Source organism: Sinohyriopsis cumingii, chromosome 10 (genome assembly GCF_028554795.1).
Source record: "Sinohyriopsis cumingii isolate HCF-2022 chromosome 10, ASM2855479v2, whole genome shotgun sequence".
In the NCBI taxonomy this organism is placed as follows: domain Eukaryota; kingdom Metazoa; phylum Mollusca; class Bivalvia; order Unionida; family Unionidae; genus Sinohyriopsis; species Sinohyriopsis cumingii.
Genome location: NC_142970.1, coordinates 21,784,155 through 21,804,859, shown reverse-complemented (window position 1 = coordinate 21,804,859; position 20,705 = coordinate 21,784,155). Strand labels below are relative to the sequence as shown.

The following is a 20,705-nucleotide window of genomic DNA, read 5'->3' as shown; positions in this document are numbered from 1 at the left end:
TAATCGGTAAGTTCACACAAGGTGGAAAAAACCACGACTACAAACGATATTGCTCACGGCTGATTATAGATGACGCAGAATATGATTTCGTAATCAAGGACGCAGTGGCAAAAAATAGATACGTGAACTGCAAAACAGCTCTGCTGTCCAATGGAACAAAGTTGGGTACAGTTGTTACCAACTTTGATGGAGACAGCCCCGCGTATCCGCATTTGAGGGCGTCTATGCTGGGTTACGCCGCTATCAATTTATTCTCGATGATAAATAGATTCCCCGACACCGCGGTTAGAGTAGCCGTTGATTCATTTTATATAGACGTAAAGTACAAGGAAAACATAGCCAAGTTTACTAGTCCGGACGAGAGTTGGGGTATATGGAGAATTAAAAATGAAATACGACGCGATTATTCCCCTTCAGCAAATGTCACCGTTGAAAATAATTACTTACGCGGTGATAATTTATCAGAATGGTCTAATGCACCACCGTGTTCTGATCCAATTTGTAGATATAAAACAGTTTATTTAAGCGGCTGTGGCGGGTCAGGAAAGACGACTCGGGCAATTGAATTATTTCGAACTCGGGCAAGTATAATCGTGCTTACACCGACCCATAGACTAGCGCGAGAGATAAAACAACGAAATGTTGACGCCGTTACTTATCACAGCTTTTTTCGATACAGCGGCGGTGAGTGGACTCCTGATCGAATGGGTGAAAAATTTATTCCTGAGGTTATCATCTGGGATGAGATATGTACTGTTTCGTTAGATACTTTACAAATGTTTCTTGAGTGGTTGCTGCGCGCGAATACAGCGGTAATCATGTGTGGCGACCATGGCCAACCACCACCATTTGTCGGCGAGGGTCCACATGATTGGTTAAAGAATTTTGTGGACTATTATGAAGAAACCGATACTGATTACCGAGCACTTGATGAACAACTGCGCGAGGTTAAAAAATTAATCAGATTACAGCCGGATAGAGTTCAATGTGAAATAATCCGCGAGGTGATTCCGGAAACGCCGTTAAATGAATTCTGGGAAACATGGAGACCAAACGATTTGATTGTAGCGAGTAGAAAGATAGTCAGAGACACACTTCAGCGGAAGTTGTTTGCGTTGCATAAGGAAAAGTTTCCAACGCGTCCAGTGGTGTTGTGATAGACCCGCTGACACACGGCGGCAAAACATTGAAGTTGAAATCCCGGGCCCAACAGCGTCAGGGACAAAAAAACAAATTCTTGCGCTGAATGATATTGTGCTCGTTGATATCAGCGTCGTCGAGGACGCGCTACGTGCTGATAAATCCCCGTGGACGCTAGGATACGCAACAACAATACATTCCTCGCAGGGACTAACCATCGCGGATACAATTGTTTGGATAGTTGATAATCGCATCGAATGGTCAAATCTAGTCTATCTTGCAGTGTCCCGAGTACGGAGGATAAATCAGCTTCGAAGAATTGTTATTGACGAAGCCACCGACGAAGCCGGCGACATCATCGATGCAAGCGTCATTGATAGAAAACTCTCGGGTTACCGCCAACAGGATAAAAAAAAACAGCGGCGTTTTGATATTGATGCCGAATTAATAATTGCGTTACGACAACAACAGAATAATCACTGCGCGAGTTGCAATTGTATAATGCGCTGGTGTTATTCGGATAAAGACGCTCGCCAATTTACCGTGGATAGGATCGATAACAGTTTCGGTCATATCCGTGGTAATGTGAGGTTAACTTGTCTTGAGTGTAATAGACGCAACGGCGCTAGTTAAGACCACGCGGGGGTAATTGAGTATCGTCAGGTATCACTTGTAGTTGCTCGCGAGTAAATCCGCGCTGAGGAGCAGTTGAATCCAGTCTATAGATCGGTGGTCTACCAGTTGATCGTGTTATCGTTGATATGTTATGCGTGGTAACACTCCAAATAGAATCAGTAGCTCTTTTTTTACCGCCTTCAAGCTCTCCTGGTTCATACAGATATCTGACAGTGACATCGCCGAGAATCGGCTTGGAAACGCTATCTATTTTTGATCTTCCGGGTATGTACTCGTATTTAATCGCGTCGCTGGGCTTCATGTTGATTGCTCGGGTAATCTCGTTATTTAACGCTCCAATTACGCCTGGTAACCTTTTAACCCATTCACGAGATCGTTTTTCTTGGATGAATTCCTTCGCGTATTGATACCCAAATAACCGTTCAGCAAGAGTCCGATTGAATCGTTCAACAATTGCCTGATCACGATGTAGCGCAGTATGACCTCGTCGTATCGCGACGCTATGATGTTTCAGCGTTGATAAAACAGCGCCGCGAAATTCATTGCCAGGATCAACTTGTAATAGATTTGGCCAGCGCAGAGGACCCCTTCGGTAAATCCGCTCAAACGCATCGGCTACTTCAGTTGCTGACTTTGTTTTTAACGGCTCCGCTTGTTTGTATCGACTCGCAACATCAACTACAGTTAGCGCGTATTTGTAACCGTTGTCATGCGGCAGAAATAATATGTCAGCTTGATGAACTTCATTGGGTACGCTGACATCAAAGTGTGAGAAGTTTATTTGTTTAGGCGGTGGTAGATAAATTTGCCATATAGCCTGTTTGGATAACCAATTAGCCGCAGTGGCTTTTGTTACCTTTGCAGCGCTTGCGAGTTTACCAATTGCGGCCTTCCCCTTCCAGTATCCTCTCGGAGAATAATAGATGGATTCCATGTTGTTATTATAAACGCTAGCGTTTTCAATTACCAGCGCGAGAAGCTCCGCTTCCAATCATTAATTTACCTTTCATAGCCGATTCTACCAACCATGAAGCCAATTTTTCTTTGAATGATTTATCAGGAATAGCATTTAACGCGTGAATTAATTTTACATCCGCGATATGACGCTGTTGCAAATCACCGCTACGATAAGCTATATCATGTATGCGATTGCTTCGTCCATAGCATTTATTGGATACTCACCGGGTCGCGGCTGATTTTGATCATTGAGTCTGATATCTAATCGTGTTCCGGGGCCACAGTAGCTATATCCTGGGAGGTGCTTTTCTCCTGGATACTTTGCCCACGGTGTTCCGGGGAGTTTTGATAACTTGGCTGCAATATCACCTCCTCGCTTTTTTTTTAAAGCATCCCCGGGTCTAGCAGAAATAAATCTAAATTTTTTTGTACCGCATTGTACACACTTACCAGTAAGCGCCGATCTGTTATTTCTCGTTGTAACGGTTGTCATATCATTTGTGCCAGTACGCACTCTACACTTCACACAATATAGATCCATAATTTATGTATAGAGATATGAATATAATTGATTTTTCGGCGACTAAAACGAGAGAACCAGTTAAGCATGTTGCAGCGTTACCAAACTCGATCCGGATGATTATCATCGGACCATCTGGATCCGGCAAGACGCAATTGTTACTCAATTTAATAATGAGATGGATGAAGTGGGATAAGTTGTATTTAATCGCCCCTAGCGTGGATGATCAACGATGCTACGAGGTGTTGAAAGATTTTAACGAGAATGCATCAGCGATCGCTGAAAAAAATGTTATTGAGTTTATTACAGATATCAATGATGCACCAGGTATTGATGATATTGATGGCGACGTTAACAATCTAGTCGTGTACGATGATGTTATATTAGACAATCAAAAAAACCCAGCTAGGATATTTTCCAGAGCAAGGCATAAAAACACCGACGTGATATATGTCACTCAACGATACACTCAGATTCCAAAAGTAATCAGAGACAACTGTAATATTCTTGCTGTATTCAACGGCGTTGATACACACACGCTACGAAATATTTGGCAGACATGGTGCGGCGGTGACATGGACTTTAATGGTTTTCGAAACTTTTTTAGTCATGCTCAGTCGACCCTACATGGATTTGTAACGATAAATTTACATGATCCTCGGACACGATATCGTATCGGACTTGACCAAATATTCGGTTAAATTGTAAATAACTTCTTAGCAGCAGGGCGGGGGGGAATGACATCGACGCGGTCGTCGCTGTGCTTACCGGACGCTAACGACGCTGGGATCGCTGAGTGCAGAAGGTATATTAAACCAAATGACGTCACCATCGTGTAGGATGGACCGACGTCGTTTTTTTTTTACCAGCGCTGACTACACCGGATCCGCTGAGTGCAGAAAGTAATAATTAAGCAAAATAACGATTGGACAAAATGTCCGATTCGCCCACCCCCCCCCCCCCCCCCGCTGCTTTATGATTATGAGCATCCCTCAAGTGCTCTTTTAGCCTCACTTTGAATTCATTTTAGTCTCACCTATATATGGTGTACCACTTATAGAGCAGCAGGGATGGCAAATCCTACAACTTTTAGAAGGTTCCAAATGCCGAAATAAGCGCTTTATGGAGGGCGAATCCTTAAGGTTCCAAATGCGGAAATAAAACCGCGAGTAAACGCACTTGTCGCCGTCGTTGCTGCCCTTTGTTGTCGTTGCCCTCCATGCTGCTTCCCGCGTCCCTTTTCGAAAACTAAGGTCTTTATCGAGGTACGAAAAAGTATCCAAAAATCGTATCTAACCCGACCCGATACCGTGTTCGAGGATCAATGTGAATTTATTGTCAAAATTCCGTGCGGGGTTGACTGAGTCTGACTAAATAATTTTTTTAATTGATTATAATCCATGTCACCGCTGCACCAAGTCTGATGAATATTTTGTAACATGTGTGTATCAACTCCGTCAAACACCGCAAGAATATGATAATTATCCCTGATCACTTTAGGAATTTGTGTATATCGCTGGGTTACATAAATCACATCAGTGATTTTGTGTCTGCCTCTGGAAAATATCCTGGCAGGATTTGATTGTTAATCCAACATTACGTCATCATACACGACTAAATTATTAATAAATCTATCAATATCATTAATACTTGGTGCTTCATCATGTCAGTGATAAATTCAACAACATTGTCTCCGTTCTCATTTAACGATCTTGCGTTTTCATTAAAATCTTTTAACACTTCGTAACACCGAAGGTCATCTACAGACGGAGCTACCAAATAGAACTCATCCCACTTGAGCCATCTCATTATTAAATTAAGTAACAACTGTCTTACCACTCCCAGATGATCCAGTTATGATCATATGACGTTGAGTAAATGGATAGCATTCTGTGGTACAGTGTCCATATAATTTGGATTGTATTTGAGGTTCGTAAATGAACTCCTAAAGATTTTAAATGTATCCATTTTACTGCCGAGATTGCAATTAATGGTCTTGCAATCTAATACTTTGTTTGCTAAAGTTATTCCAGTTAGGCCAGGGTCAATTGCAGGGGGTTGGGTAATTTTATACTTCTTTACATAATACTTAGAGGTTGTTATTCACGCTTTCATATCTAAATAGCAGACATACAGGAAATAAATAAAAGAAACCACATGAGATGAACTACTAATATCGCATCATTTGTTCTGCTCTCTACATTAATATAATTACGCATACTTTGAATATAGTCAAAGTTAGTATAGTCCATTCTTGGTGTCTGGCATCAACACAGAAAATGCTAAAACTGATGTGTGAACACAACATAGGAACCTATATATATGGAGATATGCCACTGGCTAATAAATAAATCGGTTCAGTTTTATTCGATTATCTATTTAACAAACTGAAGTCGATATACAACATTTAGTTTTATTTGATTTCTTATACTTTATCCCCTAATGACAGCATAACATATGAACTCTTGGTGAGAGACTACTACAGTATTATGTGCCAAACAGGCAGCCACCCTGCATAACAGCATGAGGTTCAAAAACATTCTTTGAAGCATATGCTATTGAAGGCTTTATAAAATTGCCTGCCTCCAATGATTGAAGTTTTCCTTTTATATATATTAGCATTAAGTTCTATTAGAAATGAAACACTATTAGTCTCATTATTTAACCTTGTCACATAAACTCAGAATAACTGCAAGCAAGGAAATAAAAAAGTATAAATAAAATAAATGATATTGCTGACCATATAATCATGGTTGAGATACAACTAATGATAAAAACAGGAATATGAAGTGTCAAGTGAATTCAGTTGCATGCTTTGTACAGTCATTCTTTAATACTATATTGTTGGTCAAACACACCTCTAAAGAAAAAAAGGAGTTTCAAACATTAGTCTTAAAAAATACTGAGAAAATGCACAACTAATGAAATCTTTAAATATATTTTCTTCAGTTACTGCGCCACCATTATACACTATCTCCATCAATAGTCAACTTTATAACTGTCTTGTGTATTTACAAAGTCAAAACTATATATGCATTGTTTCTATATAGACAGCACAATAATTGTCATGTGTATTTCCATAGTCATGACTGTAATTGTCTTGTGTTCCTTCATTGTCAACATACAAAGTGTCTTGTGTATTTCCATAGTCAACATACTGTCTTATGTATTTCCAGTCAACATAGAAACTGTCTTGTATATTTCGAGTCAACATACAAACTGTCTTGTGTATTTCCATAGTCAACATACTGTCTTGTGCATTTCCATAGTCAACATACTAACTGTCTTATGTATTTCAATAGTCGACATACTAACTGTCTTGTGTGTTTCCAGTCAACATACAAACTATCTTGTGTATTTCCATAGTCAACATACAAAATGTCTTGTGTACTTCCATAGTCAACATACAAACTGTCTTGTGTATTTCCATACTCAACATACTAATAGTCCTGTATATTTCCATAGTCAACATACTGTCTTGTTTATCTCCATAGCCAACACTAAAAAATGTCTCATGTTTCTCCATATTAAACACCTATCTTTTGTTGTTCATTGTCAACATTATAACTGTCTTGTGTTTTTCCCTGAAAGTCAACATAATAACTGTTTTGTGTTTCTCCATAGACACTACTATAAATGTCTTCTACGCAACCATAGTCAACACTAATTGTCTTGTGTTCATCCACAGTTAACACTATAACTGTCTTGTATTTCTCTATAGTAAACACTGCATATGTATTGTGTTTCTCCATGGTAGTCAGCATATAATTATGTTGTGTTTCACCACAGCCAACACCTGTTTTTAGTTTCTCCATATCGATGTTGTCAGATGTTTCCGCCCACATAAAAAATATGCCATATAAAGTAATGAGTTGATTCATGACATGGAATGACGTGTCCTGGGGATGTTTCTGCTGTTCCATAGGAACTAGTCAAGCATTCATTCCTCCTCCACAAGGGTAGTTGCCTTTGACTGGAAAATGCTGAAATAAATCATACAGTTCTTGTCTTAAACTTTGAAAATTCCATGAGCTGAATGAGTTAGTCAGGAAAAAAGTAAGCTGATTCTGCATGTCACAAACTTTACTACAATGCCATTTGCAAGTGTGCAATATAACTGAAGTCCATACATTGTTATGACATATGAAAAATATATGTTTTTTCTATGTAATATTTAATGTCATAATGCAATATTAGTTACTTTAAACTATTACAAAATGCAATCTCATCATATATTCTTTCAATTTTCTTACATACAGTATGTATGTACCATTTGACAAAATGTCCAATGCAACATATATATAAGTAATAGAGGTTATAAAAACATACAGATCACTGGAAAAGCCCCTATGGTCAAGAAGGTGCAGTTGTTTATAGGAGATCGGGGAGACGTTGATATCCCCGTAAAATAGAACTTTATATTCATTCCTATATGGTAATGAGGTGAGAAATGGCATGTACAAGTTAAATGAAATCATTTTCATGGAGGTAATACAATTAGCTTTAATTTTAAAATAACGCATACTTTCATCGTGGAGTAGAACAAATTCGAAAAACAAACAGCTAATAACAAATTATGACGTGATTATTGCTGTGAAGACATACTCCATCAAATTTTGATTTAATTATTCATGGTACATGCTGTGAAGACAGACTATCAAATGCTGTTTTATATTATTATGTGAACATGATTTGATGACAAATGTAAAACTTTTAATTATTATGCTAAATACTGTTATGTAAATATGTGAAGTAATTATTAAGTACACATGATATGACAAAGACTAAACAAAAATTTGACGTAATTATTGTGTGTGCATGATTTGACACAGACTGTACAAAAATGTGATGTAATTGGTATGTGCAGATGATATGGTGACACTGTATTTAAATCAAGACTGAGATTATTTTGAAAATCATGTGAATATTCTCCAACCTGATATTTTTTGTCGTGAATTGCACACTACATATTGGCATTCACCTGTTCAAAAATCCATTAGGTATCCTGAAAATAGTAATGCTTAAACTTCATAGAAAACAAAAGGGTGGGTTTAGCTAAAACCATATTTTTTTTACCACATTCTTGAGAATGAGTTACATGTATGTTCTACCATCATATCATAAACACAATATTTTTACTTTGTACCTGTTGCATCTCAATTATCATTTGTTGTAGCTACCAAGCCTGATATATGGAGATCACCTGACTCCTTTGCTTTGCCAGCTCTGAGCTGTATACCTGTCTGCCAATTACGGATTCAATATCATGAAGTACTGCATCAATATTGTTCCAGTAATCCTCAAATTCTTTTCGGCTAATTTTTCCATCTGCGGAATGACCACTGATACAATTTCTATATAAACGAATTCGTTCCACACTAGCTCCTAGAGAACTGTCTCTTGGTTGATTTTGTGGATCATTTCCCCATCCTGTCAATGGAGCAAGAACTGTGCTGACATTTCTGATCAGAGTATATAGCAACGAAAGGTCAAACTGGTCTACCGTTCCTGTTTTCTGTCCCTGAGGATCTGGGAAAACCAGCTGAACTTGATCCGAGTTAAGAAGAGGTCTACCCTGCTTCCTGGTCAATTTGACTTTATTGGCCAATATAGCTTGGTATATGTCTTTGTATTGCACAGGAAATCTGCTAAGGAGAATTTCTCTCATGGCATTTCCACAAACAGTTACTAAAGCAACACAGAGTCTAGCATGATTCATGTGTTCCGGTGTTATGGGTGCATCAGGAGCATGCTCCTAAATGAAATGGAGGACAAATATTATTACATATATCGATGATTTCAATGATTAAACATACAGTAGTAAATAACAGTACAGGTTGATGCCAGTAATGTAAACATCGTGAAGAAAAGTTTTGCACTATTTTATTTTGACATAAGTAAAGAACAGGTTTAACCTATGACCGCATATTAAAGAAAATAAATTGCTCTAAAACCAGTATAAATCTAACTGGGGTTGACCATTCATCAACACTACTATATACATATATCCACCCACCAAAAAGCAACAACAAAAAACAAACTGAGATAAAATAAGTCATATTCCCCAATCTTTATATGTAGGGAGGAAGGATTTTGATGGAGAGAATATACATATATATATATATATATATATATATATATATATATATATATATATATATATATATATATATATATATATATATATATATATATAATGTACATGTTTTTAATGCGGCATTGATTACACTTCTGAGCTACATTCACGCTAATAATGGTACACCTTAAAGCCAAACATGGTAGATATCACCATTTCTGAAGAAAGAAACGTAAATAAAGAAGGAATAAATTTAACAATTTGAAATATATATATATATATATATATATATATATATATATATATATATATATATATATATATATATATATATATATATATATATATATATATATATATATATATATATATATATATATATATATATATATATATATATATATATATATATACATCTTGTGACACTGATATACATATAATACATGTCATAAAATTAGCTTGTACTGGATCCCATTAAATTGTTTATGGACACATAATTATATGAAATAAATTAATATAATGATAACAATATTTTCAAAACAGTTTATATATGTATGATGCCTACCAGAATTTCATTCAAACTCATGCTATTAGAAATGGAACCTGTTGCCTAGCTCTAATGAAATAGCATGCTAACCTATACACAACACACCCCTCCCTGTAACAGGATTAAAGTAGTCATAGGTAAGGACTCCTGGTGCATGAAAGCTCACTTTGTTGGCAGGTTTAATTTAGCATTAAGCAAGATGTGTTTATCAAACACATCACGGTACATTTGCACATTAGACTGAATCTTAATGGTTATTTGTGTATGATTTGGATTTTCACGAAGCTTTAATTTTTTAGTCATGTCTGCAATGTGGCAATTCATAGTGATGTCAATCACTGCAAGGAAAGAATAGCTCGGCAAAAGAAATCCAACTGATCATTCAAGAATACTTGGCACTTCAAAAAGTCCTTTCTTTGTAAATGAATAGATAATAGTGAAATAAACAATTACTTAAATAAAGTGTATCTTCATCACATTTAGAGGCTGAATTTATGTGGCATTTGAATCAGGAATATAAATTATAAACACAAATGTACAGTGAATATTAATCCAACCACACGTATATACCAAGCGCTAACCTCGAACACAGAACAATATTGTATTTGGTGGTAATACCGCTATCTACATCAGCATAAAACATTTTCAGCTTACTAAAATGCTTTAATCGAGGACATAACATATCAAATAAAATATACATTCATACTCATGCTGCCTGCAATGGCGCCTAGTGCCTAGTTCTAACAATAGAGTCCTGTGAATTCTTCTGATGGAAACGGCAAAATCACTTGCCATTTAATAGTTTCGATGATCAAATTTTCAACATGGACATATTGGATATCAAAATCAATACTGTTTTAAATTAGGATAAGCAATACATCGTTCAAAGTATGTTGGTGATAGCACAGTGCTGATGTAACTGTCCTTTCTATAGGAGCAATGACCAAAATATTTCAAGAAGGCTTATGTTGTGGCAATAATGAATATCAAATTGACACCATTTCCTTTTAGGACTATAGATACATAAAAAGTCAGCTAAATTTCGTAAAAGCACAATGCATCATAAGAATATTTTCAAAGAAAACCAAAAAAAAATTGAGTACGTTTGCTATAATTAATATTTTTATCATCAAGTATGTACAAGAGTATCGACAGTCAGCTAGATCATTAAATACACTGAGTGAGGGAAGAAACCTTTCAAACAAACTTGAATGATTATCAGTTTGATTTTCTAAGCTTTAAACACTTTGAACAGTTAAACGATTAAACAGCACATACATTAAAATATGTCGGCTGGAACTATTTAGTTGTAAAATGGACAAAAATCTAATCAACTTTGTAGGTTTATTTAGAAACAATGGAAATGATCACTTCTCCGACTCCATATGTCCAATGGGAACATTTCGATATATGGGGCAACAATTATTGAGGTCAAAGTTCTAGAAAGGTTTAATAAATTCCAGTTTTAAATGAGCTAGGAGCAATTAAAATGATTTGTATTCAACAGTTTTGAATTAAAAATAATAATTCCATCTCAGATTAAACTGATGTTATATGTAATATCTTAAAATGTATTATTTCACTCTTAGTTGCAAATACACGTGACCCCATTTATATCTTTCAGCTTTATTAATATTCAGCTTAAATATTCTTGAACATTCTGCAACATCACAGACTTTGTTCAAAACTTAGAGCTAATTCTGATGGGGGATCTAACTCATCTAAATCATTTAAGATCTTGATAAAGTTAAGGCCTTAAGTTTGATTGCCATCATGACATAAATGCAGGTTCCATGGCTTTATCTAACACATGCAATGAAATCGAATTCATATTCATTATACTGATATGCATGGAACTCGTTTAATAAGTACAGATTACAGGACTGTAACTAACACATCCAATCAAATCGACCATACATTCATTATACTGATATGCATGGATCTAGTTCAATACATAAAGGTTACAGGGTTGTAACTACCACATCCAATCCAATCAAATCAATTCATTATACTGATATACGTGGATCTAAATAAATAAATAGAGGTTACAGGGTTGTAACTATCACATTCAATCAAAATCGACCTTATTTCATTATGATAAAGTGCATGGAACTTGTTCATTATCAAACACCTTCAAAATCGTCTTGAGGTAAAATAATATAAAGAATATAATCACAATCTGATTTTAACTCAGGAGTGGCAACAGATTCAGTTTAGTTGCATTATCACTTCTTCAATATGCATGGGACATCCCCATTAGCAAAGTCTTCTGAGATCATCATCGGATATGCTCAAATTCCTAGGTTGATCAAAGTCGTATACAATATAATGGTACAGTAGTTAGCCAATAACATACAATATCACCTCATTAATCTGTTAGTCTCCCATTCTCTCTCTTATACCATATATTGATATTATTAGCCTGCTTTAATAGCCTGATCACAAATGAATCAGAAGTACGACTTCCTGAGTAGTGGCAAGTCATCGGTGGATGCAGAGAAATTCCATAAATCTTTATAGCCAGGCAAACTAACACTGATGTAAAAAAATATACATAGACTAAAAGATGCTAAAAAAGGAATAATAAAAGTACAAGCATTCGATTGATTAGTAAAAATATATAATGCATACAAGTATATAAAACACATGTGATTGAATTTTTACATTATATAGCTTTTGATTTGGGTTGGTTAATTAAAGAATTTTATCTTAAGACAATACAGTGCACATTGTCCATTTACTCTGGCATATGACAACGACTATTACAGTTATTCAATAATGTTGCATTATGTCAGGTACCAGACTAGATTAATTGGTGTATTATCTTTTAGTAACTGCTATCTTACAGTGTTATTTGGTGGGATGTCTAGTCACTTATCTAACCCATGGACTTGTATTCCTAGTCAGATAAGAGAACAGGAGTGTTATATAATGCCATATAATGACCAATCTCCGCCCATAGACTTGCATATTCAACCTAATAACATTATGGGAGAACAGTAGTCGAAGGGGAAGTCAATACTATCATATTATCCCTCAGTAAAGGTTGAAAACAATTTACCTCATCTGTAAACCACATCTGAAACATGCGAGCTTCAGGGACTCCTCGGGATGGTGGACTCTGTACATGCAGTGCGTATTGTAGGGTCTCGCCAAGGTAAGAGATAATATTGGAGAGATTCAATGTAATGAACTTTCTAACTCTGCTGCAAAGTTTTGCATCAGGAGTCCTGACTTCATCAATCACCATCCTCGTTATTCTTGCACATATCACATGGTTCCTGTAGTACAGAGTCAATCTGTGGAACAGGTCAAGATCAAACACACAACTGCCACAGAAAATGAGACTTTTGGAGGATTCCTTATTTTGGGCAACTGGCCAGTGAGCTACACAGGCAGCAAGAAGCCTATGGAAGATGGGGGGTGGCAAAAACTTTCCCGTAAACTCACAGTTCAGATCTAACGTGCTCACAATCCGGGGATCTCGATCTGGGGAGATAACTTCTCTTGGACATTTCTGATGAAGCATAAAAGGTGCAAGGAAGTAGCTCTCCACCTAACAATAAAATATATTATATATAGGCACACACAGAAATACAGAAAATACAAGTCAAAAATACTCAAACCTAGACTTATAAACACAAATAAAGGTCATAGGCAAGTACAATTTAGGGTAGAAATGAATAATTTGTAAAAACGAGGATAGAAAAGCATGTAAGTGAAACATAATTTCAAACAAGTTCAGCAATAACAAGAATTTGATTATGGCTTCTGTGTGACCCAATTTTGATATGATATTGACACTTATTTCATTTTGGACTGACTGGAAAACCACATGTAGATATGACTTTCACTTCAGGTGGATTAGCGACAAAAAGATTTTCAAGATGACCTACAAGATTCCTTTTAAATCTTCCTGTGAAAATTCCGCATTAAAAGGATTGTTTCATATACAACGAGTATTAATAAATGAAGTTTATATTTCGGACGAGTGGGTGGAAATGTTAATGATGCAATACTTACCTGTTGCTATTGCATAGTGTAGTTGACCATTTCATGATGGAAATTATCCTGTTCTATATGACGAAACTTTGTATTCCAAAATAACGACTTTATTGAAAATTCTTGAAGTCTAACATGTGACCTAGCACATGTAATTTTGTCATTATATTTTTGTGTAAGGACTAAGTAATACCATCAGGTAAGTATTGCAAAATTAAAACTAGTTTTATCCTCCAGTCCCCCTACATGTTAGTATTTCATCCCACAGTCCCCATATATTTTATATGTTATCCACCAGTCCCCATACATTTTAGCATTTTATATATCAGTCCCCCTACATTTTAGTCCCTCAACACTATATGCCTTTCCATGAACACTATATGCCTATTCATCAACACTATATGCCTATCCATCAACACTATCTACCTAGCCATCAACACCATATGCCTTTCCATCAACACTATATACATATCCATGGACACTATATGCCTATCCATCAACCCTATATTCATATACATCAACCCTACATGCCTATCCATCAACACTATATGCATATCCATGAACACTATATACCTATCAATTAACACTATATGCCTATCCATCAGCACTATAAGCCTATTCATCACCACTATATTCCTTTTCTTCAACACTATATATATATATATATATCCCTAAACACTATAACCATATGCATCAACACATCATGCCTATACATCAATGCTATATGCTTATCCATCAACAATATATACCTATACATCAATACTATATGCTTATCCATCAACAATATATACCTATCCATCAACACTATATGCCACTCCAGCAACACTATATGCATATCAATCAGTCCTGTATGGCAATCCATCAACTCTATAGGCATATTCATCACCACTATATTCCTTTCCTTCAACACTATATGCCGATCCATCTCTACTGTATGACAATTGATCAACAGTACAGGCCTATCCATCAACACTGTATGCCTATCCATCAACACTATATGCCTATCCATCAACACAATATTCTTATCCGTCAACACTATATGCCTATCTATCAACACTATATGCCTATCCATCGGTACTGTCCTATCCATCAACACTGTATGCCTATCCATCAGTATTCCATGGCAATCCATCAACACTATATGCCTATCCATCAACACTATATGCCTATCCATCAACACTATATGCCTATCCATCAGCACTATATGCCAATTTGTCAACAATATGTGCCTATCTATTTACACCACATTTATATCCATCAACACTAAATGCCTATCCATCAACAAGAAATGCATATCCATCATACCTGTTAATTAACAATATATGCCTACATATTTAAACTACATGCTTTTATGTTTACATTATAAGCGTATTCATCAGTATTATATACCTGTTCATCAGCACTATGTGCCTATTTCAAAGAATACAGTCATAATCCATCAACACTATCTGCTAATTCAACTAAATGAAATCACTATCCATCAACACCACATGCCTATTTAACAGAAAATAGTAGGGTCAATACATGTGCAATGTCAACTCAACATAATATATTAGGGTCAATACAACAGAATATAGTACGGTCAATACAACAGAATATGGTAGGGTCAATACAAGTGCAGTAATAAAACTTCAGGATATCTAAAAACGTACCTTGGGCTCATTTCCTTCTTCAGTAAATGACCTTGGCGTTGCAATGATATTTAATTTCTCCATTAGGAGCAAGATATGATCCTTGTGATCATGGAATTCCTGGTGGTTCTTCTCTGTCCAGATGGCATCTAGAAATGAAAAGAATGACACCAGAATAAAAAGTCATTGTTTTAAGTTGTAATATAAATATCATGTAGATGTATAAATGTAGTAATATAAATATATATGCATTAATATAAATATCATGTAGATGTATAAATGCAGTAATATAAATATCATGTAGATGTAATAATGTAGTAATATAAATATCATGTAGATGTATTAATGTACTAATATAAATATCATGTAGATACATTTTAATTAGTATTATAAATATTATACAGATGTATTAATGTACTGATATAAATATCATGTAGTTGTATTAATGTACTAATATAAATATCATGTAGATACATTTTTAAGTAGTATCATAAATATCATATAGATGTATTAATGTACTAATATAATTATCATGTGGTTGTATTAATGTAGTAATCTAAATATCATGTAGATGTACTTTCATTAACTTTACCACTAAGTTTTGTTGGCTTACAATTTCACAGAAAAATGGTAATGTACATGCATGTGTAGATACTTCATAACTGTCAGTGACACAATAAAATTACTGTTACATGATTGTACATTTAAGGGTACATATTCATAATTGTCATTGTGTCACCAAAAAATGGCTGTAATTTCAATGTCAAATATTTTTTTCATAGAATTTCAAGTTGTTTCTAGTCTGAAACTAAAATTATGTGATATATACAAACTTCAGGCACTCAAAATATGACCACCTGATTACTTGGCATCACTCAAATGACTTACCTTTGTAGAAAAATTAAAATCAAACATTTAGTCTCAGTCATTTTGAAGTTACACAGGAACTACATACTGAAATGACTTTCCTGTGGAGAAAAATTCAAACCAAACGTTTAGTGTCAATCATTTTGAAGTTACACTACATACTCAAATGACTTACCTGTGGAGAAAAATTCAAACCAAACGTTTAGTGATAGTCATTTTGAAGTTACCATATATACACAAATGACTTACCTGTGGAGAAAAATTCAAACCAAACGTTTAGTGATAGTCATTTTAAAGTTACACTACATATTCAAATGACTTACCTGTGGAGCAAAATTCAAACCACACGTTTAGTGTAAATCATTTTGAAGTTACACTACATACTCAAATGACTTACCTGTGGAGAAAAAATTCAAACCAAACATTTAGTGTTAGTCATTTTGAAGTTACACTACATACTCAAATGATTTACCTGTGGAGAAAAATTAAAACCAACCGTTTAGTCTCAGTCATTTTGAAGTTACACTACATAATCAAATGACTTACCTGTGGAGAAAAATTCAAAATAAACGTTTAGTGTCAGTCATTTATAAGTTGCACTACATATTTAAATGACTTACCTGTGGAGAAAAATTCAAACCAAACGTTTAGTGTTAGTCATTTTGAAGTTACACTACATACTCATCTGATGCAATATCAGTACTGAGCTTACCAATTACATTATAAAGTAAGTTAATTGCAATTTAAAAATCAGATAAGATGGGGTAAATTTTGGTTAATTTAACTGTATTATTGTCGAACCCATATGCCTGATAATTTTCTTTGGGCATATATACAATCTTGTACAATTCTAGTTTCCTTATTTTAATAAAATATGTTGACCTCTTGTGAATACACAAAACGTTTTACATCATGCAATGTCTTAGAACAGCGAGTGTGTAGAACAAAACAATCACCCGTTCAATAAACTGTCAAAACTGTCAATACCAGTTCCACACAACAATATATCAGATGGGTTTTTGAAAACAATAGACTCGTCAAACATGTCAATAACAGTTACACACAGAAACATGCCAGCTGGGCTTTTGCAAATAAGAGACATGTCAAATCTGTCAAGAGCAACTACAGTGGAACATGTCAGACAGGCTTTTGCAAAACAGAGACATGTCAAATCTGTCAATAGCAAATACACACAGGAACATGCCAGACTGGCTTCTGCAAACAAGAGGCTTGTCAACTCTGTCAATAGCAAATACACACAGAAACATTCAAGACCGGCTTTTGCAAACAAGAGACTTGTCAAATTTATCAATGTCAGTTACACAGAAACATACAAGACAGACTTTTGCAAACAAAAAAATTGACAAATCTGTCAACAGCAACTACACACAGAAACCAGCCAGATGGGCTTTTGCACCATAACAAGTCTTTGCACCATAAAAGAAGCCCGGTTTGAAAGTGAATTATTCACAATTAAAACCATTTATCTAAGTCATTAAAAAATTTCGTGTTTATCGGCTTATCGTCTAATTGTGATTGATATTGTTTGTGATCAATATTGTTTCATTGTTTGTAATCAGCATAACATTCTTTCTTGTGGAACGCATCTTCTTGGATTCAAAACAATAACCTAATAATAAAGCATCTGTTAACATTGATCAAAATCAAACTCCTCAGTTCCCATGATGAATTAAACTCGTTTACCAAGTTTCACAGAAATTGATGAGGAATATCAGGCACAAGGAATTTTCTCCAGGCATTGGTACAGATCAGAAATTGTTAAAGCCACGCCCCACCCCAATGAAGTCAATAGGTGGACAATACCAGGTCGTGGGCTGGATCAGGCCTATGAATAGTAAATTACCTGCTTTATATCTTAAGAGGTAACAAAATGGATCTGATGCAAGGCATTTGATTAATATGATCATTTCTTATGTATTATGGAACCTTTCTACAACAATTACGATGTGTTCCTTAGAGTGGTAACCCTTATTACAGCACCTGTCTGCAACAATAATACTATAATCTTATTTACCAAGGTTGATCGAATGGAATTTGGAACTTCAAGTGGTAACACATGTAGCAGTAATTGTTGTTGTAAGGTTTAACGCCATTTTTCAGCACATGATAGGCTATACATGGCGGCCAGTATTAATGGTGGAGGAAGAACCCAGGAAAACCCCTGGAAAGAACCACTGATCCACGAAAGCTACGGGCAGGCTTTATCACACACCCACATTGGCCGAATCTGAGACTCGAACCCACGCTGACAGAGATGAGATGGCAGTGATCCGTAACGGACAGCGCTTTAGACCACTCAGCCACTCGGAGCCTCACTTGTAGTAGTTCTAATCTGTCTATGACAATGATGATATAAGCTTAGTTACCAATGTGAATGAAATATGGACTTTTGAGAATTTAATGACATAATCCCATATTCCTTGTGTGCCTCAAGTATGGACTCCTGTATGGTAAGAAGTCATTTTCCATGGATGGACGGCACATGACCCATGAACATCTATAGCAAAAGGTCAAAATGGTCTTTACTCATGATGAGACAAAAAGATGAAAGCTATTTTCCTTTTTCAAGATCTTAATTGGATTCTAAAACTATGTTTCTAGTACGGATACAACATAAAAATGCTTATCATTTGCTTTGTGTTTTTTATCACAAATTATGTATACAGCACATTGGAGAACATTCCAATTTATCAAGAATGGAGCATGCGTCCATGATGGTTTTGTTGTACCACTAGACAACCAAAATGACATGTTCTCTGCTTCATGAATCTGGCTTTGTCCAGGATGCTTTGACAACTTTCTGCTAGTTGTTCTTGGAATAAATAAGTTGAAAATTAGTTGACCGTTTGGGTTTTTCACAAACAATGGCTTTCATTTATCATTTTCCAATTTATTTACAACAAAAATGGAAATGAGTTTATTGTTGTTATCATGTGAATATTGGACCTCTGATGAAATGAGCATTTAGGTTGTGAGATTTTTGTAGACATAACTCGCAATAGAAATGGTGAGTACCAGGTTGAGTTTCATCAACAATGTAGTAATTTCATTTCATCTATGAGGTGTATAAAGAAGTAATGCTGATAATACTCGACTGCTACTGAGTGTAAGGAAAGCTCTATATGGATGTAATTGTGGGGAGGCTGGGAAAACATGTATGCATTTAGAATGGGCAAGGATTGCTGAAAAAATATTTTACTAGGAGAATTGGTTTATTCTTTGAAAACGTTGCCCCAATCATAATACCTTCAGAGAATAAGCAAGAAATGGAGGGAGATACATCCCCTTGCCCTGTAGATACAATCACCGATCGCTTTAGGTATAAGAAACAGCTTGTAGGTAACCCGACTGGAAGGGACTTCATCTGTCAGGAAGTGGCTTCAAATAAAGAACACATTCCCCATTCCATATATATCCAGTAGAAGTCGAAAAGCGGCGACTTAGGAAGTTGTTGACTGGCCTGGAATGGGGACCTGCTGAGCTTTGGATATGTATGGGTCCAGAAGATCAGTTCAATCTCTTTGGGATGACAAATCTTGGGGATAAAAGCTAGATAATGTGGACCATGATCTCCATCCCACTGCCTGAATGGTGTCGGTTAGAGAACAGCTCTGGTCAAATACTATACTGCTGGCAACTGCTCCAACCTTGTCAGTTGAAAAGCGTAAAAAGTTCATATGAGTTGGCATGATTTCTCCATATGCATGACGAGATAATCCATGTTGACATACACCCATGTTCTTTCTTCAGCGATAGCATAGGCATTATCTCACCCAACGGATCTTGTTCTATTACGGTACCACTTCAAACTGGGTCTGGAGCTGATGTATGTAAAATAGGCAGAGGTTTCATGATGAAAGTCTGGTTACTGCGGAAGGAAGCCTGTTCTTGGCGATGATAGAGGATGCAGTCATAAGTAAAGTCTGGTTACTGGGGAAGGAAGCCTGTTTTTGGCAATGATAGAGGATGCAGTCATAAGAAAAGTCTGGTTACTGTGGAAGGAAGCCTGTTCGTGGCAAAGATAGAGGATGCAGTCATAAGTCTGGTTACTGTGGAAGGAAGCATGTTATTGGCAATGCCAGAGGATGCAGTCATAAGGAAAGTGTGGTCACTGTGGACGGAAGCCTGTTCTTGGCAATGATAGAGGATGCAGTCATAAGCCTTGTAACTGTGGAAGGAAGCCTGTTCTTGGCAACGATAGAGGATGTAGTCATAAGTAAAGTCTGGTTCCGGTGGAAGGAAGCCTGTTTTTGGCAATGATAGAGGATGCTGTCATAAGTAAAGTCTGGTTCCTGTGGAAGGAAGCCT

General features: G+C 36.0%; 1 protein-coding gene across 1 annotated transcript in view; it reads right to left on the bottom strand.

Moving 5' to 3' along the window:
- Positions 1-5,652: 5,652 nt before the first annotated feature.
- LOC149789705 (uncharacterized) overlaps positions 5,653-20,705 on the bottom strand; it is a 92,196-nt gene continuing 77,143 nt past the window's right edge. Inside the window, exons 11-14 of the mRNA XM_089973099.1 lie at positions 15,531-15,658; positions 12,938-13,432; positions 8,400-9,008; positions 5,653-7,236 (exon numbers count right to left, since the gene is read on the bottom strand). Of these exons, the coding sequence (XP_089829225.1) occupies positions 8,430-9,008; positions 12,938-13,432; positions 15,531-15,658 (1,202 nt within the window). The 3' untranslated portion in view covers positions 5,653-7,236; positions 8,400-8,429. The remainder of the gene's footprint in view (positions 7,237-8,399; positions 9,009-12,937; positions 13,433-15,530; positions 15,659-20,705) is intronic.